Source organism: Lagenorhynchus albirostris, chromosome 16 (assembly GCF_949774975.1).
Source record: "Lagenorhynchus albirostris chromosome 16, mLagAlb1.1, whole genome shotgun sequence".
Lineage (NCBI taxonomy): Eukaryota > Metazoa > Chordata > Mammalia > Artiodactyla > Delphinidae > Lagenorhynchus > Lagenorhynchus albirostris.
This window is the reverse complement of record NC_083110.1, coordinates 69,485,228-69,511,540: the sequence shown is the minus strand read 5'-3', so window position 1 is coordinate 69,511,540 and position 26,313 is coordinate 69,485,228. Positions and strand designations below refer to the sequence as shown.

At 34.8% G+C, this 26,313-nt stretch overlaps 1 protein-coding gene across 1 annotated transcript in view; it reads right to left on the bottom strand.

The window, feature by feature from the left end:
• The window catches only part of ATRNL1 (attractin like 1), a 679,297-nt gene that overhangs the window by 217,982 nt on the left and 435,002 nt on the right, over window positions 1-26,313 (bottom strand). Inside the window, exon 27 of the mRNA XM_060125653.1 lies at window positions 6,282-6,389. Within this exon, the coding sequence (XP_059981636.1) occupies window positions 6,282-6,389 (108 nt within the window). The remainder of the gene's footprint in view (window positions 1-6,281; window positions 6,390-26,313) is intronic.

The window sequence follows — 26,313 nt, the reverse complement described above, 5'->3', positions numbered from 1 at the left end:
AATTACCATACATTATCATGCTATTACTTGGCAGAAGAAAACTGATAAATATATACTATATGGGTCACAAGGTCACCACAAAAATAACCCCCTTTTCTTTTCTGCCGTGCTGTGCAGTATGCGGGACCTTAGTTCCTCGACCAGGGATAGAGCCCCGTGCCCACTGCAGTGGAAGCATGGAGTCTTAACCACTGGACCTCCAGTGAAGTCCTAAAAATAACCCTCTTTTAAAAATAAGTTTAAAGCCAACTAATAAATTGAGTTTATATATAAATTTACATTCTAAGTGCATTTATTAAATTTTAATAATGTATTTTGTCACTATAATTTAGAAAAATACAATGATTCAGATTTTTAAACAGATAATTTATGGGGGGATTATTCATACTATAATTTTTCTTTTTACTCACAAAGAGTTTTACACCTAGGGTTTACACAAAGTTCTTGTGAAGACTGAATACTCCTCATTCATTAAAAAATATAATTAACTTATATATAAAATTTTCAGGAACACATCTACTTCATATAACAGGACATTCTGGTGTATAGTACCACTACCTACAGATGTATCAAAGGTAATTAATTTCATATTATACCTTACATTCTCCCTCTGACTGTACAGATTTGGAACTCAGAGTGGCACGTAAGTCCAATTTAATTTAAAAGGAATCCATTCCTGAAATTACCGCATTATGAATACTCAATGAATATTTACAGAATAGTAATAGCCAGCTTACTTATGGCTTTGTGTCGAATTTAATCACTGAATTTTAAGAAAAACCCAGCAGAGGAACTTTACAATTACTTTAATTTTCTAGGTTTAAATAAAGTCCTTAATGTTATTTCAGAATAGGCCTAGGCTTCAGAATTTGCCGTGTAAGCAGATCAATAAACCACATCATACTAAGTTATGTACATAAAAAAGAGCAATTTGGAGCAGCTTCCAGTACTGTGACAATGGAAAATAAATCTCACATATAAATGTATATGTACACATATGTATGTGTATATACAGCAGATAGATAACTTCTACTTAGTAGTAATTATTACAAAACGCTTAGAAAGAAGAAAACAAAATATAATTTTAAACTTTATGCTTCTACCTCTATTATTTTCTAAAGTATGTCAACGAAAGAAATTAGCATTAGCTGCTAATATTTACTTCTGATGTTTAACTTTTACAGGAAGAAGTAAACAATTTAAGATCTAAAAACAATCTACTGAACAACAGTATTTTCAACCTGAATTCAAAAAAAATTTCTAAGTTGTCAATTTTCTTGAGATTATTAGACATGTGAATATAGGGAACTTTAAATATCAGAAATCATAATTATTTATCAAGATGAAGGAAACCTGGTACTGAACTTAGGGTTTTGAGGATGGAGGATAAAGGCACTCAATTAACAAAAGTACCACCTTAAAAAAGTGAATGTTAAAATACTATATGTTCTCCTAAATTGATCTCCAGATTCAACACAATCCCTATCAAAGTACTAACGGGCTTCTTTGCAGAAACTGACAAACTTATCCTAAAAGTCATGTGAAAATTCAAAGGACCCAGAAGAGCCAAACAATCTTCAAAAAGAAGAAAGTTGGAGGACTTACATTTTCTAATCCCAAAACTTACTACGAAACTATAGTAATCAAAACAGTGCTGTACTGTCATATGACAGACCTATAGATTAATGGAATAGTATTGAGATTACAGAACTAAATTCTCACATTTATGATCAATTGATTTTCAATGAGATTCCCAAGATCATTCAATGGAGAAAGAAAGTCTTTTCAACAAGGAATGAAAAATTACCATATTACCCAGAAATTCCATTCTTCGTTATATACCCAAAAGAAATGGAAACAAAACTTGTACACAAATATTCATAGTAGCATTTTTTAAAATATCCAAAAAGTAGAAACAGCCCAGATGTCCATCAACTGATGAGTGCAAAAACAAAATATGCTATATCGATAAAATCGAATATTATTTGGCAATAAAAAGGAATGAAGTACGGATACATGCCACAACATGGATGAAACGAAACCTGAAACTATAATGCTAAGTAAAAGAAGCTAGTCACAAAAGACTATGTATTGCATGATTCCATTTATATGAAATGGAATGAAAATATACTAGAGGAAAACTCATAAGGACAAAAAGTAGATTAGGGCTAAGAGACAGGCTTGGGGAAAAAGGGAGGGGGTAGTGACTGCTAAAGGGAATGGGGTTTCTTTTGGAGATGAAATCAATTTTTGATAATGCTCTAAAATTGATTTCTGGTGATGGTTACACACTGTATATATACTAAACCCCATCAAAGTTTACAATTTAAATGGGTGAATTGTATGGTATATGAATTACATTTTAATAAAGCTGTTTCAAAAAAACTAACAATACTATACATTGATAAGTAGAACCTGATCGCCAGATAAAAAGGGCTTTCTAAATGGGAGTATGCAGGTAGGTACTTTTCTTCTTAGAGGTTTTGCATTTAAGTTTTAGAAAACAAGTGATACAAAAGAAATAGAGGCACACCAGTTATTCATATAACTAAATAATAATAAAAGAGAAAATAAAATACCAACATTAACATAAAGCTTTATGGAATACAAAGCACTTGCACATACGGTCCTGCAGCCAAAAAATGACAAGCCAGAATGAGTCACTTGTCCCTCCCCTGAGTTTAAACACAGAGATAACATGTAAGAAATCAGAAGGTTGATGACTCTCAGGACACACTCAGAGGTTAATACAAAGTCTTGAAGAAACACTAGGAAAGACTGAAAGTGATTAGGACTCTTGTAGGGAGTAAATGGTGACCTGTATTAGAAGAGGACTGGAGTCCACGTTGTCCTGGGTAGACTGACGCCTACCCTGCCTGCTGTGGGGCAGAAAAGCATCAGAACCAGGCCAGTGCCAGCCCAAGGCTGCAAACTAATGACGGAGGAGTTCTAGAGCTCTGCTAGGGTGGGGGATCCTACAGCCACACTAGCAGGAGGCTGGACAACTCCTAAGCATTCACTTCTCCCCAGTTCAACTGCTGACCTGGCAATTATACCAGAGGGAGGCTACCATCTGATAATAATGCTTGGGAAAGAAGTACTAGATAGAAAGTTCTCTGCAGTGAAAGGGACACCGTGGCAAATGAGCGGTGGTGCTTGAGCCCAGATTATTCGTTATGAGCAGCTTCCTCACCTCCAACCTCTAAATGACCTACAAGAGCACAATCTAGAGTCAAGGGTATTATGCCTATTTTTAAGTAGATCTTAATGACAAAATACGTGTTAACTGAATAACATAAGAGTGAAAAAAAGACTGTAAGCACCATGAAAGAAATAGAAAAATGAAACAGTCTATACTAAAGGATGGCAAATATGAAACTATTTAAATTAAATATTAATAAATGGTTTCATTTCAGAAAAGGGAGGGTATTAGAAATATGAACCATAAACAAGCAGTTATGAAGAAAAATCACTTGCAAGTATTAACAACAAAATATGTAATTGTTGAAATGAAGTCAATGAATGGGTTAAACAGCAGAAAAGATACAATCTAAGAAAAAAAATTGTATACTGGAATACCAGGTTGAGGAGTGTTCCCAGAGGCATCAGGAAGAGATTAAAAAGTAGAAATAATAAAAGAAAAGCTATGAAATATAGATGGTACAAGAAGTATCAAGAGTATCTAATAGGAATTCCAGAAGGAGAGAGAATAGAATAATAAATATTTAGAGAAATAGTAAAAAAAGATTAGCCAGAACTGTACAAAGTTACAGGTCTGCAGATTTAAAGGGTACATAGAGTGTCAAATAGGATCATATTTACATATCAGAGAGAAATTTAAGAACACTGAAAAACAAGAGAAAATTCTGAAAGATTCCAAAAAGAAAATGGAGCTCATTAGTAAAGGACAAAAATCAAACTGACACCAGACTTGAGACAATGAAGTAATATCTTTAAAGTTTTGAAGACAACTTTGAAACAAAAATTTATATCTAATTAAACTATTATTTACATGTGAGGACAAAATCAATATATTGGTATATAGGTATTTAAGGTCTCAAATACATAAAGTTTCTCTTTGAAGAAAATATTTGGAGGATTTACTGTAGTGACAAGTGAAAGAAATGCATGAGCAAGCAACTAGACACAAAAAGTAAAGGAGAGTAAAGGTGGTTCATCGTTATTTAAATATGCTGTGATGTAGAAAAAGTGCACCTATAATATCTGGGTCAAAAATTCCAGGCAGTATTAACACAGGGTGGGAGAAACAGAGAGAGCTGAAAGCATGCTAAAGTAATAACTGTGTTTCAGATGGGCAGGGCAGGAATTTGTATTAATAAGCTTTAGACACCGATAGGGAAAAATAGTCATTTCTATGAATCTTGGTAAGTAAGGGATAACTACCAGAAACATAGGAATAGAGTATTTAATACTCAGTTTAGTAGAAGAAAATCAATTTATCCAAAAGAAGCTGTGAAAAAGAACCAAAAAGAAGCAAGGCCAGTAACAACAACGACAACTAACACACACACACACGCACACGCACACACACACACACGCACGCACGCACACACACACACCAGAGTAGCTAAAATGAGACTTGGTAGACCAGTAATTATTGTCAATGTAAACAGATTAAATGTACCAATCAAAAGACAGAAACACAGAGTGACCGGGAAAATAAAAAGCTAACAGTCTTTTCTACAAGGGATAGGTGTAAAACAAAAGGGTACAGAGAAGTTGGGAATAAAGGAATAAAAGAAGGACTACCAGGCAAATATGGGGAAAAAGAAAGTAGAGATAGAACTTTTTAAACTCTACAAAATAAATTTAAGGTTAAAAAAACACCTGAGAATACTTTCTTGAACACTATTAAGCAGCAACTGACCAGCTATGAAGATACATAGTTATTACATTTGTTTCTGAAGTTTAAGAGTTTTCTAGGTCTTTGATTTTTCCTTTTCTACCTTGACCTGCTTATGTATCGTTTACATTCGTTTGTTTCTTTTCACTTGAGTTTTAGCAACATTTGAGAATGTTTTAAACAAGTGAGGAGAAAAAGGAAGTTAGATTCAAACAGTTCAGGTTTTCTATTTGTTAAAGGTTCCGTACTAAAGTTATTTGAAACTAAGGGTCAAAATGAAATCAAAGCACTTACTGTAAACTTAGAAATTAGAGCACTTCTCCCTAAGTAATGGAAGATATATCCATAAATTTTCTAATGTTCTAAGCTTCCATGGCAACCTGTGATCTAGAGTACTAAAAAATCAAGTACACAAAAGCTATTAATAAAAAAATTTCATAGAGAAATGTCCTCTAAAATCTGGTCCTTTGTATAGCATCCATGAGGTCTGACTTTATTTTTTTCAGAATGACCAAAAATTCTATGGACAAAATCAATTATATTTGTATCTCGATATTTGGAGGAGTCTATTTTTATATTCCTTGCTTTCCACGAAGAAAAGTAAGGTCTAAAAACAGCAACATGAAGTTAATCACAAAGGGTACTTTTTAAAAAGCTAATAAAATATTTCAATTGTATAGTATTTTTTAATCTTCCTGCTTAAACATCTTACCACATATGAAATATAAATTAAAAAGGCAAGCATACAATAAAATTACTATGCCTCAAAATGCTTTGATTAGATGTTAATCACAATCTGTGGATTCTTCCTCTTTGGGGGTTATTATTTTCAGAAATTTCATGCATTACTTCAGGATTCTAATATCGCATTTACTTGCACATAATCATTTCTCTTTCACCATACTCTATTTCTGCATTTGCAATAAAAGCATATACTAATACAGCCATCATATAAAAATATTCATTATATTTCAGAATTCTCAATGTTCAAAAAGTGAAACTATGTAATTAAAATGCAACTCATCTCCACCCACCTTTTATAGCCAACTTTGTTAATAAAGAATGATGTGAATTGTTAACTGAGGGGCACTAAGCACTCCAAGGACTAAATACAGGCACTGTGTTTCTTCCATCATACCTATATCTTAAATTCCTTCAGCTCCTATTTATCAGGGAAGGGCTGCCAGGTGAGCAGTCTGTCACTCTTGCCTAGACTAATAGATTCTCCAGTGGCTTTTGTTACAGCTCATGTCATACTATCAAATCTATGTGCCTTGAAAATGGCATAACATATGTAGCTGAATCTTGTCAAGTCTAGATAATCAGACTCTGTTTGGCTTCACAAGCAGATGCAGCTTAGAGAAGTAATATACATATGCAAATCACAGCGGTCCCCTTTCAGCACCACTGTTCCTACCTCTAATGACCCTCGCAGAAAGTCTGTTTGTTCAGCTCCCACTTCCAGGGCTACATCAACAGAAGCAAAGGGACGGCTGGCCATCTGCTGTCGTTCTCGAAGCAGTTGCTGGAGGGGGTTAAAAATCACTTGTTTTAAAACATGTTAAATTCAACAATATCTAGTTCCATTTTGAACAAAATGGCATTCAAAATTGAGAAGTCATCTAATACACATACTCATATCTAGATCATTAAAAATGAAAATTATTTTCTCCCCATGGCCTGGGTTATATTTCCATAGAGGCTTTAAATGTATGGTGCCTCCAAAGAACATTTCCCCTGACCTCCATCCCACAAGCCTAATGAAATGTACTCAAAAGCACTTTGAAAACTTCAGATGAGAGCTGCTACTTAAGTAAAAAGTGCTATTATGATGATGGCTATGCCAAGTTTTCCCACTCAGAGTAACTCATGCTTTTGTCTTAGCTGAAAGCAAGTGACAGTAAAAATGTTTAAGAAAAGATAATCAAAAGTTGTCAAAATGCATTAATAGAGATTAAAGGAACATATCCCTCTGCCCAGACTAAGCCTTGTAAGTCATCAAGATCCCCTGTCAATTGCAGGAATTGTTATTGTCAGTGTTTTCAACTTTATTCAAAGCCTCTGTTCATTATTTAAATGTTCATTATTTAAATGAGGAATGATTAGTAGGTTGCAAAACATGTGTGCCAGGGCTTCTAAAACACTTCCGGATATTTGTTTCTTTCTATTTGTGTCTCTTCTGGGCTTTGCTCAAACTAAAACCAATAAACCAGCAAGTCCCAACCAAGTACCCAGCTAATTTACATTTCTGCCTCTCCTTGTAATTATAATATTCATTAAGTCATGATAACAAAAAATTAATGACCAGCACTAGATATTGCAAATCTTGCTCTTCTCATTCTACACAGCTAATACAATTATTATTAAATATTAAAAGTGGATGAGCAATGCAATTAAATACTCTTTCAAATGAGAAGAAAATCATATCATCGAAGAAAGGCAAGATCCTTGAACACAATGAATGGCTTCATTATTCACACAGATTTTTAAAGATTCACTGGAAGTAACTTCAAATATTAACAACTGGTCTTTGAATGTAAATGTATGTAGCACTGTGATGCATCATTCATAAACTTCCCTTTCAGATGACGAAGGAACAAAAGCCAACGCTTGATGGTAGTTTATTGTTTAACACTTTTATTTTAACGCTTGTGACACAGCAGTAACAGTGTGCATGTAATGAGCATCTAAAATATAATTTAAGGCCTTGCTTTTATTATTAAAGAGAGAACATCTACTTGCTAATATGGGACAGAAATAATACAACTATTACTCAGTAGTAGTTTAAATTCTTAAATTATATGTATTTTTAGGAGTAATGAAGACATACTAAAATATTCAGAGTAAAAAGTAAATGTGATTTAAACAACCGAATTATGCAATTTAATATAAACTCAGATTTGTACTATTAAAAATACAGCTGCTGGCAAACAGAATCTTGTTTGTGTCTCTCTCAATAGGAGTGGCCAATTGATCTGAATACCGTGTCTATGCAAAATGCAAACATAATGTTACTCCAAATACCAAGGGATGCTAAGTGTAGAAGACACAATGCTCTTTTTATCTGGTAAAAACATAAACACACACACATACAAATATACAAACTGCCTTTGCTACCGTAATATAAAAATTCCCTTGAGAAAACTGTAAATTCTAGTTTGGATCTTAACATGATTTTCTAACATCTGTATTAAAGTTTCTTCATTTGTACTAGTTTTCCTTAGCTTATAAATGGCATCTCACATAATTGATTTTTTTTTTAAATGAACACTTTCTCTTTCCTCATCTTACCTTTTCCCTACACCTAAAAGTAAAATGTCTACAAAATATAATTAATGAATACTCAATACCACAAATTGTAATATAAGTCTATAAATATTCTACAGTCACCATATTTGACAAAGAATAGATTCCTCCGGAAAATAATGTATTATTGTGACCCCCACCACTCATAATAAAGAAAAATCAGTGATTGATACTTTTATTCATTAAAAAAAATGTACTATAGGATAGAAAGGCATTTTAAAAGATTCCAGTTTGTCTTCTGAGCTTTGAGTTTTCATCACTTTTTAAGAATTGAATGCTTATTACAGTACGCTTTGCAAAGAAGAAAAATGTTTTTCTTGTTCAGGACCATAACACTGTAGTTTGTAAAATAAGACACAGCGAAATAAAAATAATAAGAGCACAAGACAGTGTGCAGTAAAGGATACAAACAGGGAATTAGCCAAATGAATTCATTCCGGGTCACTTAGCAGAGGACTAGTTCGAGGACTTTGGCTGACATTCTAACTTTGGGAAACTAATGCAAATGTTCTGACTGGGAAACTCAGGGAGGGTAAGTAATTTTATCCTAAAACACTCTTGCTTTGATATGATGGCCCTAAAATAATAAAATGGAACAAAGTGAGATTCTCTTTGCTACTAAGTCCCTGGCTCTTAGCCATATCCTTAACAATTGTCCTTTCTCTTGCCAGTTAACATCTATATGCATTACTTCCTGAATTTTGCCCCTTCTATGTCAGAACAAAAGAGATATAAACGATATGCTTACAACTTAAATTCTGTCAAAATTTAGTGGAAATATTGACAGAAAAAATACGTAGACTCTGGAATTAGGATCTGTGTTTGAATACCAGTTTTTCCACTTTGTAGCTGTTTGACCTTAACCAAATTATTTAGACCTCTCAACGCCTCAAATATTCTCATTGCAAAGTAGGGCTAATAACAGTGCCTACACCTAGACCTCGGAGGACTTGTTTTGAATCCCAGCTTCCCCACCCATTACCTATTGTACCATCATCAAATTCTGTAGACTTTTCTAAGGCTTTTTTTTCCCTCTCTATAAACGGGAATAGCGATAATATCAGAAGATTGGGACTAACAAGATAATGCACTTGCACTGCTCAACACAGAATCTAGCACATTGTGAGAACTCAGCAACGCTTCATTGGTACAATTATTATGTTAAATTTCAAGCACCAATTTTGTCTTTAAAGATGGCACGCTAATTACCACAGGCCCATTTTCTTCGGCACTAGTGACATATTTTGCTCTATTAGTCTCCCTTTTAACAAACGTTGCAGATTTATGAGACAGTTGGGAAATGTCATGACTGTGGTAAAATGAATTTAGATTTGGAACTTTCTGCCATTTGTGACTAAGAATGATAAAAACTCAACCTAAAACTTATGGGGAAATATAGAGTACTTCATTAAGAACTTTCAAAAAGTAACTTATTTTGTGATTACGATTTTTATATAAAATGAAGTTTGACATTTTATATATAGATAAGAAGCCATATAACAGATGATTTATTTTATAACTAGTCTGCAGTTGCCAATTTTTTAGGAGAAAGAAAAGGCCAAAAGAACAAATGGATCATAATACAACAGATCATAATCATGTTGCCATAAACATTGTTGTGTAGAACATTTTAAAATTATGCATGTTCTTAGTGTCATGTTTGTTATCTATAATAATTGTTTTATTATTCAAAATCTCTTACAAAACAAACCATGAAATTAAAAATAATATGAAAATCCATGCTTAAATTTGGCAACTGGGAATAGTCATTGATTCTATCAAATGTATATAGGAAATGCTTCCATGCAATACTACTACTTCGAATATCGTATCATTCCCCAAAAGTTCATATTAACCACCTTTCCAACCACTGCGAAGGCTACAACTCTAATGGATTTCAGATAATAATCCTTAAAAACACACACACTAAAGAAAACAGTAACTACCTCTGTTTCCAGTTGTCTTCCTATGTCTTTCCTCCTGTGTCCAGGTTCTATCTGTCCTCCCCCCATACCTCCAAATGTCCTTCTACTCCATCCAAGTTTGAAGTGATCATCTCACCTACAAATTATTTATGATATTAGAGTGGCACTATCTCTTTAAATCTTCATGCTTTTCTGAAATCTTTAAGGCAAAAACTATTTTATATTTGTTTTTTTATTCCCCACAGCACTTAGTTTGTAGTCAAGAGTACTTGATGAATGAACAATGAATGACTGACTTAAAGTATAGAAATCTGTATCATCTGAATGTGATTGAAGGCAAGTTTTGATAAAACATTTTAATTGTGAAAAAACCTTTAAAAATATATGTCCTCCGATATTCTAGAATTTATGTCTTATGCTCAAATCTAACTGGATATTCATTTTTTTAGAATGGGCAATTTTGTGGATGTAAGAAATCACTATCAGGTTTTTTATTTCTCTTCATCCACTTTATTGCAATACTGTAAATATTATGAGAAAACTGCCACAAAGTCATCATAATGCATTCATATTTTAATAGCAATTATTCCTAAGATTTTTGAAAGGTATAAAAGGAGCAATCAAAATGATTTAGTCATTATTCCTGAGCTTACATAATAAAATTTACAAGGAGTTTGAATTAGCGATTAAGCAACATTTCATGAGACTATTTCTATTATTAAGACAAACACATTTAACATAGAGGAATATAAGTAAAAAACCAACTTTGGGTTTTTGGCACTAGGATGGTGTGAGGAAATAAAGAGAAGTGGCAACATCTCTTTGCATCAGTGAATTAGGAAAGCATGATATTCTATCATTTTATAACTAAACCTGCAAGGCACAAGCTTATTCAGTTTTTCTTCATTGTTTGAAAGCAAAGTGTCCTCAACTGTCAAATGGCCACAGCAGATTTTCAAGGCAGGTTGTTCAGGTATGCAGGGTTGTTGTTTGAGCAGTAATGTGTCAAAAACAAAACCTACCTTTCCTCTCATCAAGCCTGCTACCAGACAGAGGAAGAAAAGAGGAATAATGGAAAATTTTTCAAAATCTTCCAAAATATAAAGTACTATATTCCCTATAAATGCTAAGAGATTATATCAGTATAAAACCTACTCATGTCCACCAGAAGGCAGACAGCAGAAACAAGAAAACTACAATCCTGCAGCCTGTGGAACAAAAACCACATTCACAGAAAGACAGACAAGATGAAAAGGCAGAGGGCTATGTACCAGATGAAGGAACAAGATAAAACCCCAGAAAAACAATGAAATAGAGTGGAGACAGGCAACCTTCCAGAAAAAGAATTCAGAATAATGATAGTGAAGATGATCCAGGACCTCGGAAAAAGAATGGAGGCAAAGATCGAGAAGATGCAAGAAATGTTTAAAAAAGACCTAGAAGAATTAAAGAACAAACAAACAGAGATGAACAAAATACACTAGAAGGAATCAATAGCAGAATAACTGAGGCAGAAGAATGGATAAGTGACCTAGAATACAGAATGGTGGAATTCACTGTCGCAGAGCAGAATAAAGAAAAAAGAATGAAAAGAAATGAAGACAGCCTAAGAGACCTCTGGGACAACATTAAACGTAACAACATTTGCATTATAGGGGTCCCAGAAGGAGAAGAGAGAGAGAAAGGACCTGAGAAAATATTTGAAGAGATTATAGATGAAAACTTCCCTAACATGGGAAAGGAAATAGCCATGCAAGTCCAGGAAGCACAAAGAGTCCCAGGCAGGATAAACCCAAGGAGAAACACACCAAGACACATACTAATCAAATTGACAAAAATTAAAGACAAAGAAAAATTATTGAAAGCAGCAAGGGAAAAACGACAGATAACATACAAGGGAACTCCCATAAGGTTAACAGCTGATTTCTCAGCAGGAACTCTACAAGCCAGAAGAGAGTGGCATGATATATTTAAAGTGATGAAAGGGAAGAACCTACAACCAAGATTCCTCTACCCGGCAAGGATCTCATTCAGATTCAATGGAGGAATCAAAAGCTTTACAGACAAGCAAAAGCTAAGAGAATTCAGCACCACAAAACCAGCTGTACAACAAATGCTAAAGGAACTTCTCTAAGTGGGAAACATGAGAGAAGAAAAGGACCTACAAAAATAAACCCATAACAATTAAGAAAATGGTAATAGGAACATACATATCGAAAATTACCTTAAACATGAATGGATTAAATGCTCCAACCAAAAGACACAGGCTTGCTGAATGGATACAAAAACAAGACCCGTATATATGTTGTCTACAAGAGACCCACTTCAGACCTAGGGACACGTACAGACTGAAAGTGAGGAGATGGAAAAAGATATTCCATGCAAATGGAAATCAAAAGAAAGCTGGAGTAGCAATACTCATAACAGATAAAATAGACTTTGTTATAAGAGACAAGGAAGGACACTACATAATGATCAAGGGATCAATCCAAGAAGAAGATATAACAATTATAAATATATATGCACCCAACACAGGAGCACCTCAATACATAAGGCAACTGCTAACAGCTCTAAAAGAGGAAATTGACAGTAACACAATAATAGTGGGGGACTTTAACATCTCACTTACACCAATGGACAGATCATCTGAACAGAAAATTAATAAGGGAACACAAGCTTTAAATGACACAACAGACCAGATAGATTTAATTGATATTTATAGGCTATTCCATCCAAAAATAGCAGATTACATTTTCTTCTCCAGTGCTCATGGAACATTTTTCAGGATAGATCATATCTTGGGCCACAAATCAAGCCTCAGTAAATTTAAGAAAATTGAAATCGTATCAAGTATCTTTTCTGACCACAACGCTATGAGACTAGATATCAATCACAGGAAAAAATCTGTGAAAAATACAAACACATGGAGGCTAAACAATACACTACTAAATAACCAAGAGATCACTGAAGAAATCAAAGAGGAAATCAAAAAATATCTAGACATAAATGACAATGAAAACACGACAACCAAAACCTATGGGATGCAGCAAAAGCAGTTCTAAGAGGGAAGTTTATAGCAATACAAGCCTACCTCAAGAAACAAGAAAAATCTCAAATAAATAATCTAACCTTACACCTACAGGAACTAGAGAAAGAAGAATAAACAAAACCTGAAGTTAGTAGAAGGAAAGAAATCATAAAATCAGAGCAGAAATAAATGAAACAGAAACAAAGAAAACAGTAACAAAGATCAATAAAACTAAAAGCTGGTTCTTTGAGAAGATAAACAAAATTGATAAACCATTAGCCAGACTCATCAAGAAAAAGATGGAGAGGACTCAAATCAATACAATTAGAAATGAAAAAGGAAAAGTTACAATAGACACCGCAGAAATACAAAGCATCCTAAGGGAGTACTACAAGCTACTCTATGTCAATAACATAGACAACCTGGAAGAAATGGACAAATTCTTAGAAAGGTATAACCTTCCAAGACTGAACCAGGAAGAAATAGCAAATATAAACAGACCAATCACAAGTAATAAAATTGAAACTATGATTAAAAATCTTCCACCAAACAAAAGTCCAGGACCAGATGGCTTCACAGGTGAATTCTATCAAACATTTAGAGAAGAGCTAACACCCATCCTTCTCAAACTCTTCCAAAAAATTGCAGGGGAAGGCACACTCCCAAACTCATTCTATGAGGCCACCATCAACCTGATACCAAAACCAGACAAAGATACTACAAAAAAAGAATATTACAGGCCTATATCACTGATGAATACAGATGCAAAAATCCTTAGCAAAATACTAGCAAACAGAATCCAACAACACATTAAAAGGATCATACACCATGATCAAGAGGGATTTATCCCAGGGGTGCCAGGGTTCTTCAATATACTCAAATCAATCAATCTGATACACCACAGTAACAAATTGAAGAATGAAAACTATATGATCATCTCAGTAGATGTAGAAAAAGCTTTTGACAAAATTCAAGACCCATTTATGATAAAAACTTTACAGAAAGTGGGCATAGAGGGATCCTACCTCAACATAATAAAGGCCATATATGACAAACCCACAGCAAACATCATTCTCAATGATGAAAAACTGAAAGCATTTCCTCTGAGATCGGGAACAAGGCAAGGATGTCCACTCTCACCACTATTATTCAACATAGTTTGGATGTCCTAGCCACAGCAATCAGAGAAGAAAAAGAAATAAAAGGAATACAAATTGTAAAAGAAGAAGTTAAACTGTCACTGTTTGCAGATGACATGATACTGTACATAGAGAGCCCTAAAGATGCCACAACTAGAGCTAATCAATGAATCTGGTCAAGTTGCAGGATACAAAATTAATGCACAGAAATATCTTGCATTCCTATACACTAATGATGAAGAATCTGGAAGAGAAATTAAGGAAACACTCCCATTTACCATTGTAACAAGAAGAATCAAATACCTAGGGAGAAAAAAGACCTGTATGCAGAAAACTATAAGACACTGATGAAAGAAATTAAAGATGATACAAACAGATGGAGAGATATACCATGTTCTTGGATTGGAAGAATCAATATTGTGAAAATGACTATACTACCCAAAGCAATCTACAGATTCAATGCAATCCCTATCAAATTACCAATGGCATTCTTCACAGAACTAGAACAAAAAATCTTAACATTTGTATGGAGACACAAAAGACCCTGAATAGCCAAAGCAGTCTTGAGAAAGAAAAACATAGCTGTAGGAATCAGATTCCCAGACTTCAGACTATACTACAAAACTACAGCAATCAAGAAAGTATGGTACTAACACAAAACCAGAAATATAGATCAATGAAACAGGATAGAAAGCCCCGAGATAAACCCACGCACCTATGGTCAACTAATCTATGACAAAGGAGGCAAGGATATACCATGGAGAAAAGACAGTACCTTCAATAAGTGGTGCTGGGAAAACTGGACAGCTACATATAAAAGAATGAAATTAGGACACTCCCTAACACCATCCGCAAAAATAAACTCAAAATGGATTAGAGACCTAAATATAAGACTGGACATTATAAAACTCTTAGAGGAAAACATAGGAAGAACATTCTTTGACATAAATCACAGCAAGATCTTTTCTGATCCACGTCCTAGAGTAATGGAAATAAAAAAAAATAAACAAATGGGACCTAATGAAAGTTAAAAGCTTTTGCACAGCAAAGGAAACCATAAACAAGATGAAAAGACAACCCTCAGAATGGGAGAAAATATTTGCAAATGAATCAAAGGACAAAGGATTAATCTCCAAAAAAAATAAAGAGCTCATGCAGCTCAATATCAAAAACAAACAGGGTTTCCCTGGTGGCGCAGTGGTTGAGAGTCTGCCTGCTGATGCAGGGGACATGGGTTCATGCCCCGGTCTGGGAAGACATCACATGCTGTGGAGCGGCTAGGCCCGTGAGCCATGGCCGCTGAGCCTGTGCGTGCTCCGCAATGGGAGAGGCCACAACAGTAAGAGGTCCGCGTACCGCAAAAACAAAAACAAAAACAAAACAAATATCCCAATCAAAGAATGGGCAGAAGACCTAAATAGACATTTCTCCAAAGAGACATACAGATGGCCAAGAAGCACATGAAAAGCTGCTCAACATCACTAATTATTAGAGAAATGCCAATCAGGACTACAATGAGGTATCACCTCATGCCAGTTAGAATGGGCATCATCAGAAAATCTACAAACAACAAATGCTGGAAAGGGTGTGGAGAAAAGGGAACCCTCTTGCACTGTTGGTGGGAATGTAAATTGATACAGCCACTATGGAGGTTCCTTAAAAAACTAAAAATAGAATTACCATATGACCCAGCAATCCCACTACTGGGCATATACTCAGAAAAAACCATAATTCAAAAAGACACATGCACCCCAATGTTCACTGCAGCACTATTTAAAATAGCCAGGACATGGAAGCAACCTAAATGCCCATTGACAGACAAATGGATAAAGAACATGTAGTACATATATATACAATGGAATATTACTCAGCCATAAAAAGGAACAAAATTGGGTCATTTGTAGATACGTGGATGGATCTAGAGACTGTCATACACAGTGAAGTAAGTCAGAAAGAGAAAAACAAATATTGTATATTAACACATATATGTGGAACCTAGAAAAATGGTACAGATGAACTGGTTTGCAGGGCAGAAATTGAGACACAGTTATAGAGAACAAACGTATGGACAGCAAGGGGGGAAAGCAGTGGGGTGGTGGTTGTGGTGGTGGTGTGATGAATTGGGCGATTGGGATTGATATGTATACACTGATGTGTATAAAATGGATATCTAATAAGAACCTGCTGTATAAAAAAATAAATAAAATTAAAAAAACCCCATACTCATGTCAATTTATGTGTGAAAGTGTATATTTGAATATTCCTAAAATTATATATATTATAATTCAAAGTAACTCAAACTCAAATGAAAGCTAAAAATCTTATATAAAAGGCCAAGATAAGGATTAAATAATGCCGCCAGCAAATGAAGGTCTTTGTTGTCATTTGGATAACACTGAGCATATTACTGATATGACTAAGACATAGCCTTCACAGATTCTTAGATCCGGAAGGGGCTTATAGATCCTCTAGATTCTTCAACCTGTAGATCACAGACCTATAAAGAGTAAACAGACGAGCACTAGAAAAATCTATGAATCTGGCAGTAATAGATGATACTTCAAAAAAATTTTTTTCAACTTCAGTGGATTCAGTAATTTAACTTAGTACTGCCTTTAGAAGCTAATTGGTCCTCATTCAGAACCAAAATGTAACTCCACTATTAAATTCTTTTAACAAAGAATATATTCATGCTTAAAAATAAAAAGGAATTGAGTAAATTCTAAAAGCAAGCAAGGCTACTTTAGAATTCCCTCCACATCCCTATTTGCTACATAAGAACTTGAAAATTATCTTAAAGGCAGAATGGGTCCGAAGCTCAAACATATATTTCTAAAGTTTCCTTTTATTTCTTCCCTTTGTCTAGCTCAGTGTTTCTCAAACTTTGGGGTTTAAGCAGTTGTATGTGCAACGTCACCTATACCCTAGACTGAATTATTTTGTGTCTACAAGATATCAGCCTTTCATACTGATATTAGATCATAATGTGCATGTAAAATAAGTCTCAGGGAACTCTAAAAATTGTTAATATTATCAAGAGGAGAGTGGCACAAACCATATGGCCAAACAGTATCACCATCATTTGCATACAATAAGGTCTTAAAAGCTTTCTACTGACAGGAGTTAAGGAAGATATATCCAACTTATAAGTATGGACATTTTAAGTATGGGCTGCCTTTGTTTAGGTTAATTTAGGCAATGTCAAAGAAAAGAAAGTATGACAGATCTTCCTTATCCTCATGTATTCATGGTTATGCATTATTAATTGAACATCATGGAAGCCAAAACCATACTTCTTACATGGCATAAGTCTTCCCAGTTCAAGTTTGAAGCCAAGAAAATGGAAAGAACATCTGACAACTGTTTATACATATCAATCACTATAAGTCTTCATGGAAAGTACGTTTAATTTTAAAAGGATGGAACTTTGCAAAATCGGTATTTTTCTTAATACAAAAAGCTGTATCTTGCAGCATCCTACAAGGTTGCTTATCAATAAGTTAAGCTTCATATCATTGACTAGATCTTGGTTAAACCACTTTGGAGATATCAAGCTGGTTTGTGATATGTAGCAAACAAAGAAAAGTAAAACAATATCCCTACCAAATTACCACACCCACTCCAGAAACTGCTAACATTTGCCAACATTTCTCTTAATATTTTTAAGTAAATTAAGAAAGAATGCACAGTTTTAGCATTTCCCTTTAGTCTAAATGAAATACTAACTTGTCCCAGCATAGTCAGTTACTGGTTTTCATCAACTGTGTGCCTGTTGACTGCATTAGTGGAGAATTTCATCTTGTGAACATTTTTTCAAAAGAAAATCATTTGTATCTTAATAATTGTAAAGAGTTGATTTTCCATGCAAAACTTTGATTTTACAAACGATATACTTGTGTATACTTGTTTTTATCTTATATTTGGCAACATATTTAATTCACTAATAAGAAAATAAGCATGACTGTTACATAATGTGATACATCTCTTCATGCATTAGCAATAAGAAAACAATTCTCAGTCAAGTGTTATCAAGAAATTTCACTAAGGAACAGAAGCAGATGCTGAAATTCTTCTTTACTTGGCATTCCAAAGAGTGAATCTTGAAGAGTTTAGACCAAAACTCTAGGCAGATTTTTCATTCCTTCTCTTCTCTTCCCTTCCCTCCTCTCCCCTTCCCTTTCTTTCACTCTAAATAAATAAACAAATAAATTCCTATTCTTAGAACAATTCAATAGGGATCTCTTGACTTACTTGGTGCCTAAGTTTGGCTGTGATCATTCATTCACTGGAAAAATTTTTACTGAGCTCCTACTGTGCTCCAGACACTTTTCTAGGAATGAATATATGAGGTGACTCTTGTTTCTATTTAGCAAGCGTTTCCATGCTATTAAAAAAATATCAGGGACTCTTCTGGACCATCTATCAGGAGACTGGAGGTAGACAACTAGGGGAACATTCTGATTTGGAGGAATTATTTAAGTAGCCTGGATTTGAAAGCAACAAATCCTTATCTATTTCTTAGTGGGCTAAAACCTGAAGATATGTAAAAATATTGGAAAAATTTTTGAAGGTTACTTCAGGCGATTTTAAAATTAAAATTTGGATTCTTAATTCTTTCTTTGTTGACAGAGATGGCATCACAGATTTAGACTTTGCCAAAGATGATCTCACTTCTGGATGAAAGAAATCATGCAGAATGGATTCATCTAGAAGAGTCAAAAATTCAGTTATTGCTTCATACACGACCATCCTTTCTAACGAGCAATGGAAAATTCAACAGTGCTTTGTGAGGCAGTATTTTGTTTTGTTTGCACTTTTTGACATTAAAGCAAAAAGTCAAAAAATGAAATGCTTGTTGACAATTTTAAAGATTACTCTGGGCACTTAAAAGCATAATTAACAGCATACAGAAGTCTTGTTTGTTCAACATATACATACACAAAAAAATGAAAAAATTAAAGAAAAAAATCACTACAGAAAACATATAGGGTTGGGAGAAAGAGAGATAGTGGAGAGAGAAAGTGCTTTAGATAGGGGGATTACAGAAGGTCTCCTAGGAAATGGTATTTGACCTGAAACCTTGAATATTCAGTCAGAGTAGGCATGCCTTCTCAAAACTCAGTTTAACACAGAAAATAGTATTTCTTGCTCACACAAAATTTTCTATAGGTCCAGGTAACTTCCCATCTGGTAACTCAGCAATATAGACTGCTCCAGTCTTGAGGCTCTACCATTTCAACTCAGAGATTCCTTAAGTGTAAAGGCAGAAAAGAGACTAGTGAATCTTGCATGGACTTTTCAATGTCTCACAGCAGAAGTGATGTATATCATTTTCCATAAGTAGTCACAGAACCCACCCTAACTAAACAGAGACCACAAAACGTAGGGGAAAAAGTGGAATATTAGGTGAATGGAACAAGAACAAATAAAGCCAGAAAAGAATATTTCAGGCAGAGGAAGAGCAAGTGCAAAGTTCTGGAGTTCCTCAGACTTATAGGTCTGAGCCTAAAGTGTTCAAGAAAAAGAAAGAGGGCTGAGTTTTATTAAGCAAGGTGGCAAGGAGCAGATGGTGAAAGGATAATTTTGGCTTTATCAAGGTTAAGAGAAATTGAAATAACACATATATATCATCAGGCATAAAAGGATCCAAATAAATCAGGTTCATTATTTTTTTTAAACACCATTTCTCTTTGTATTGCTCCGAGTCCATTCTTATGGTATTAGAAGTAGCCTGGAACAAACAGGCAAAAGAAATAGGCTTTACCATCCTCAAATAAAGTTATTTAAGATATAACCAGAAAACAGCAACAGCAGTTAATCTCAAATACAATGAAACTAGCTCTCCCAATAAGTATCAAAAGGTCAATTTTGTGTAACCTTCTTTAATACAAAAGGCCAGGTGGTTGTAATTTATCTGAGCAAATCAAAATGAGCAAAGGATGAGTACTGAAAAGGTCATTTAAAAGCTAGATCTCCAGAATGGATGTTTAATACATATTAGTCCTCAAAGAGCAAAAATGGGAAGCTAAATAATTTCAAATTTTGAACTTGCACTTAAAATTTTTTCTCACATAGAATATCCCCATAGTCATATTGTTGAATATATTATTTCCCCAAGTTAGAGGCCTAAGTTGAAAGAGAAATACCTATCCTACTCTCATGAAGAAGAGCAAATGAATGACTTTGACATCCAAGAGGTTCACAGCATGATCAAGTCAGCCTTGCCGGGTGGAAATATAAAAGCAGCTGATTACAATAGAAACGACACATCGACTCTTGCTTGTGTGCCAGTAATTTATGACTGGAGGCTCCTGTTACAGTAAAGCTCAGAGCAATCCTTCAGTAGCTTTCCCCCCCCCTTTAAGAATTAATTTACTAAAGAAAGATTTTTTTCTCCCTGATTCTGGGAATCAATACAAAGCTCAAAATTCAATTCTCAACCCCAACATGCTCACTTCTAGGTTAAGAAATTTTAAATGCAACAGAATCCAGTTAGCTTTTCCATTTAGTGTATAAGGAGTTCATGTTGAACATTTAAGTAGTTTGTGACAATAATTGTGAAGTTTTTCAAGAGGTACTTAAATCTTCCTGGAGACATAAATGACTCAAACACTGGCATTTTCCTCTTAATCATTATTATTATTATTTTTTTTTTTTTTTGCAGTACGCGGACCTCTCACTGTTGTGGCCTCTCCCGTTGTGGAGCACAGGCTCTGGATGCACAGGCTCAGCGGCCATGGCTCACGGGCCCAGCCGCTCTGCGGCATGTGGGATCTTCGCGAACCCGGGGCACGAACCCATGTCCCCTGCATCGGCAGGCGAACTCTCAACCACTGCGCCACCAGGGAACCCCTTAATCATTATTTTTAAAATATTTTTTTCCTTTAAGGAAAATGTGATTATTTTGCTATTAGCTAATGGAGTCATTTTCAGTTCTATATTGAGAAACTCTAAAAATGGTTCTTTTGTAATATATTTCTTTGTGAAATAAGACATCTACTTCCTATAATTTTTTAAGTATCTATTGGAAGATACCTATGATGCTCAATGACTAATCAGTGTGATATATTAATATGCAGTATTATTTGTTTTCAATTTTTTGTGAAAGTATATATGATAGAAATTTTTTAACAAACTAATTTCAATCATTTGAATTTTTTAAATGCAAAGGGCAGTTTGACTCACGATGACTCACGACTGGTATAAACTGGCTTTCCTACGTGTGTGGAATGGTGTGTTAAACCACAAATATCAGAATGTAAGAAAATCGGTGGTCATAACAGATTCATTGGAATAACTCATTATCAGAGCTGGAAGGAATCCTAAATGTTACCTGGTCCAAATTTCCCATTAAAGTGGGATCAAAAGTGCTATGACTTTTCTGACAGATGGTTATCTAGCACCCTCGAATATATCTAGCAAAAGAACCACTTTTTATGCAGATGGTATTTTTTCCCCAAAGGCTTATAACATTAGAAAGTTCATTATACTGAACAAAAAATTTATACTCTTGGGATCTTTTTGGACCATTAAATATACTTCTAATCTCATTTACTAAAATTCCTTTAAATACATATTATATATTTGAAACTTTTCTCACATATTCAAATAAACAATTCCAATATTGTAAATTTTTCATTCATTATTTATGCAACAGACATTTAAGGAATACTCCAATGTTCTGGGAAGAGGGTCAGGCTCTTGTGTTTAAGAAATATGAAACATAGTCCTGTCCTCAAGGAGTTTACCTTAGTCTCAGAAATAGGAAAAAGTTTCTCATGTAACGTGGTTTTCAACATTTAGTTTTTCAACGCCCTTCTTAAAATGTAGAGTGAACGCAAGATTCTAGATGTGATCTGACTACTGTAGAATATGGTAGAAGTCTCCCTCAATGTATTCTAAATTAACATGCCTTTTTTTCCTCTTTTAAAAAATTTTTTTGTTTGTTTTATTTTTAGAATCACACTGTTGTTGGAACCAGTCAACAATTTCAGGTCTTTCTCACAGGAACTTTGATCAAAACAAGTGTGTCCTACTTAATATGCGTGAATTTTTAAATCTAAATTCAAAACTTCACATTGTATTTGTTTAATTTTTCATATTTTATTGTTGTTGCTACTGTTTTAACCTATTTTTCCTTCAGTGCAGAATCCTCTTTGATCCTTTGAACTTCCAACGTAACTAACAGTTATCCTTCCCCATATTGTCATTTGTGTTGAGCCCCTATTCCATTCCCTTGACCAGGTCAACACCATTTGATGGCAAAGATAACAATAAGACAGTGAGGTGCCTTACTTGCTAGTAATCCAAGGTCAATCAAGAGAATGACCAAGAGAATCAATCAAGAGAATGACTTTTGCTTTTTCTACTCCAGAATTTCCTCTATATAGTGATGTAGAAAGATAGACCAAATAAGAAACATCTGGTTTATTTTTACAGCCTGTATCCACATATCTACACTGGGAGAAAATAGATCTATGGTACCTAAGAAATTCCCCAGCTAGCAGACTAGGAACACTCTTATTTTCAAACCTTGTGAAATCATCCTTTGTCCACTGTAAAAATTGTTCCAAAACATATCCTCCCTAGACCTTCGCCTGAAGTGCAGCTTTTTGGATCATATATCGTTGAATCATAATTTTTGTACATTGTATTAATATGAGGAGTGGGTCCCAAACTTGGGGTAACTGAGAAAGGTCCTGGCACACTTCAGTCTTAGCCAGTACCTCACCAATGATGACTCAACAGCTTTCCTGGCTCATTCAATATCCTGACCCCAAGAACACCCCAAGAACTTTGTATTCCTTCCTATGTATCTTATCTGCTTCACCTACGGGCTGGTACATGTTCTCCTGAATTTACTGGCTTACAGTATATTCATACTAACAAAATGTATCTAACTATATAATTATTTTCCCTACACCAAATATATTTTAACTCTTACCAAATATATTCTATATACTTAGCACTTAAAAACTTAAGCTATAAATCCCCTTCATTCTAATACAATATATGTCCCTTCTACCAATTTTCCCATAAATCTCAAAATTTTATAATCAAGGCATTTATTTCCTGGTTGATGAAAATTTTTAATGGATTAAGGAAGATAAATTGAACCCTTTATTATCTTATTAGAGCCCTTTCTCTAGAAATGGAGACTTATCTAGCAATCAACAATAAATCTTTTGAACTGTTGGGGTCTCTATTAAGGTTTCCAATAAGCCCCTTCTTATCTACCTGGAATTCTGAACAAGTTGAAAATTTAAAAGTGAAGATAAAGGACATAATATTATCTTTATTCCCTCCACTTCCTTAAGGCTAGAACAATTGATGGGGCAACCTAACAAATGAAGGTGCAGATCAATGGGCTTCAGCTAGGGCCAAGGCCTTAAGATGCAACTTACCATGCAGGTGCAAGTTTTCTTAAGCAGGTAAGCTGAGACAGTGATTTAATTCTATGGAAAAGAAAAGTCTTTAGATATTGTTGGGCAGAGTATTATTTGCTCTTGTTAAACAACAAAGAAGTCAAGTTCCATATATACATATATATATATATATATATATATATATATATATATATATATATATATATATATACAGAACCTGAGTGAGCTTTAAATGGTTACTGTTAGCCCTAGGTAGCCAGCACTAGCTACTCTGCCTAAAATTCCATCCTGTACTTTCTTCCTAACAACCTCACTTGAAATGTCAATCACCGTCTCACATCTACACACACACACACACACACACACACACACACACACACACACACACGCAATGCCACTACCCCTCTTCCCTGCTTTGTTTTTCTCCATAGCATCCTTTACCATCTGCCACATGCTATTTTGTTTATTGTTTGTTTATAGTCTTTCTCCCCACTAAGCATACAATATATTTTAAATCTATGTTAAAATCTCAGCATGTAGAAAGTATCTAGTACATGTCAGATGCTCAGTAAATATTTGTTGAATTAAAGAATTAATTCTGGACCAAGGAGGGACCTCTGGATGAACATTAGAATCATGTGGTTGGAATGCAGGCTCAAGGTCACGCTCCACTGTGCAGTCTCAGGTTGTTTCTGAATTGGCTAACAACACGAGAGCCGAACTTTTCCTTGGAAGCAATGTCATAAAGATATGCGGTGACAACAGCCACAGTAAAGTAAGATGGAAGTGCCTGCTCTGTCTGCTTAGCGTGAGTGCTACCTGCCAAATACAGTTACTGTGAATTTAGTATTGGGGGTGAGTGGAAACAAAGAGATTTTGAACATAGGTCTTGGGGGGAAAAAAGGCATCTGAGTAAGATGTGCTTGGGGCTGATACCATTACAAATTTCTAAACTTTGCAAGGGCCACACTGTCTCTCTGAGGGATAAGTATGCATAAGACCAAAATTAACCTTTTACTTAGAGATTTCCCTCACTTGGACTTAAACTCATAGGTCTTCAATTTTGGACAATTTGTATAGACCTGTTTACTTCAGATACTACTGAGTCTCTGCTATAGTGTTTGGCAACACTAAGACCTAGGTTTAGGGAACATAATTTTGCTTGAGATAACTCTTACAGAGGCTTAGGATTGGGCTATTTTCTAAACTTGGTGATTTCGGGGTCAGTGCTGTGAAAATGTTCTGTGTATTAGTAATGATTTGTACTCTTTAAAAATAAGGCCTATGAAAAGCTTGACACTGAACTACTGTGTTGACCCTGAAGGAATTTTCATGCATTCTGATGAGAAACAGACAATCCCAACTCTACCTGTGAATAGAGAATGCTTCTGACTGAAACAAGAAGAATAAGAAATATTAAGGGCTTCCCTGGTGGTGCAGTGGTTAAGAATCCGCCTGCCAATGCAAGGGACACGGGTTCGAGCCCTGCTCCGGGAAAGATCCCACATGCCACGGCACAACTAAGCCCGTGTGTCACAAATACTGAAGTCCACGCGCCTAGAGCCCGTGCTCCGCAACAAAAGAAGCCACCACAGTGAGAAGCCTGCGCACCGCAACGAAGAGTAGCCCCCACTCGCCGCAACTATAGAAAGCCTGCGCACAGCAACGAAAACCCAACGCAACCAAAAATAAATTAATTAATTTAAAAAAAAAAAGAAAATTTAAAGGATAGTTTTTGGAATTTATTTAAAGAATTTTTAACTCACGAAGGCAAAATTTTGGACTTTACTTATAATTTTAACTTAAAAACAAATATAATATTTTAAACTTGAATAATTTTTCCTGGAAATTTGATAAATTGAAGAGACTTTATTCAATTCCAGGCATTTCTATGTTGCTGAAATTTTATTATTGATGTGTCTTGATGAATTTTAGTATTTAATGCAATTTAGTGTTTAATTTATTATTTAGTTTTTAATGAGCTATTTAATGTGGCCATATAAACAGTGATAGACATAATTTGAGATGGGGAATAGATTGGGAATAAAGTTCCAGCTTTAGGTTCAGAGTGTCATTCAAGTTGATTTGATAAACGTACTGTTCTAATCCATTTTAGAGCTTTCTGAATTTAAAATAAAAACTGACCCCTATGGGTATCAGAAGAATTTCCGGAGGAGCAGTGATTGGAACTGGCACCCTCTGTCCTGAAGCTGGGAACACAGTTGTCTTGACAAGTCGCTGATCTATTCCCCCAGGATGTATAACGACTCTCATGGTTGACAATAGGTGAAGTGACTTATTCTGTTCAGGAATTGGGGTGTGTTCAACTCAGGTCTGCCTCTCTTCCCCTTAGGAGAAATATGTGGATTCTACTCTGATCATCCATCTCATAACTTCTTACCTGGAAAGATCACCACGGGGGAATCATGCCCTATTCTAGCATTATCCATGGCAGGTGACTAAATCTGCCTAATTCTGGAGTTCATTAGGTTTATATACCCAAGGCCATTTAATTGTTTAGTTCATGTTTGTTTAGAATCTAGGCAGAGAAGAGAGTGCTAATTATTGCCTCCCCCAGAAACCACCAACAATAACTACAGTATCACAATTTTTCTATTTCAGAAGACTACCAGATATTGTTAAATCCCTTGCTGAAGTCAAGATA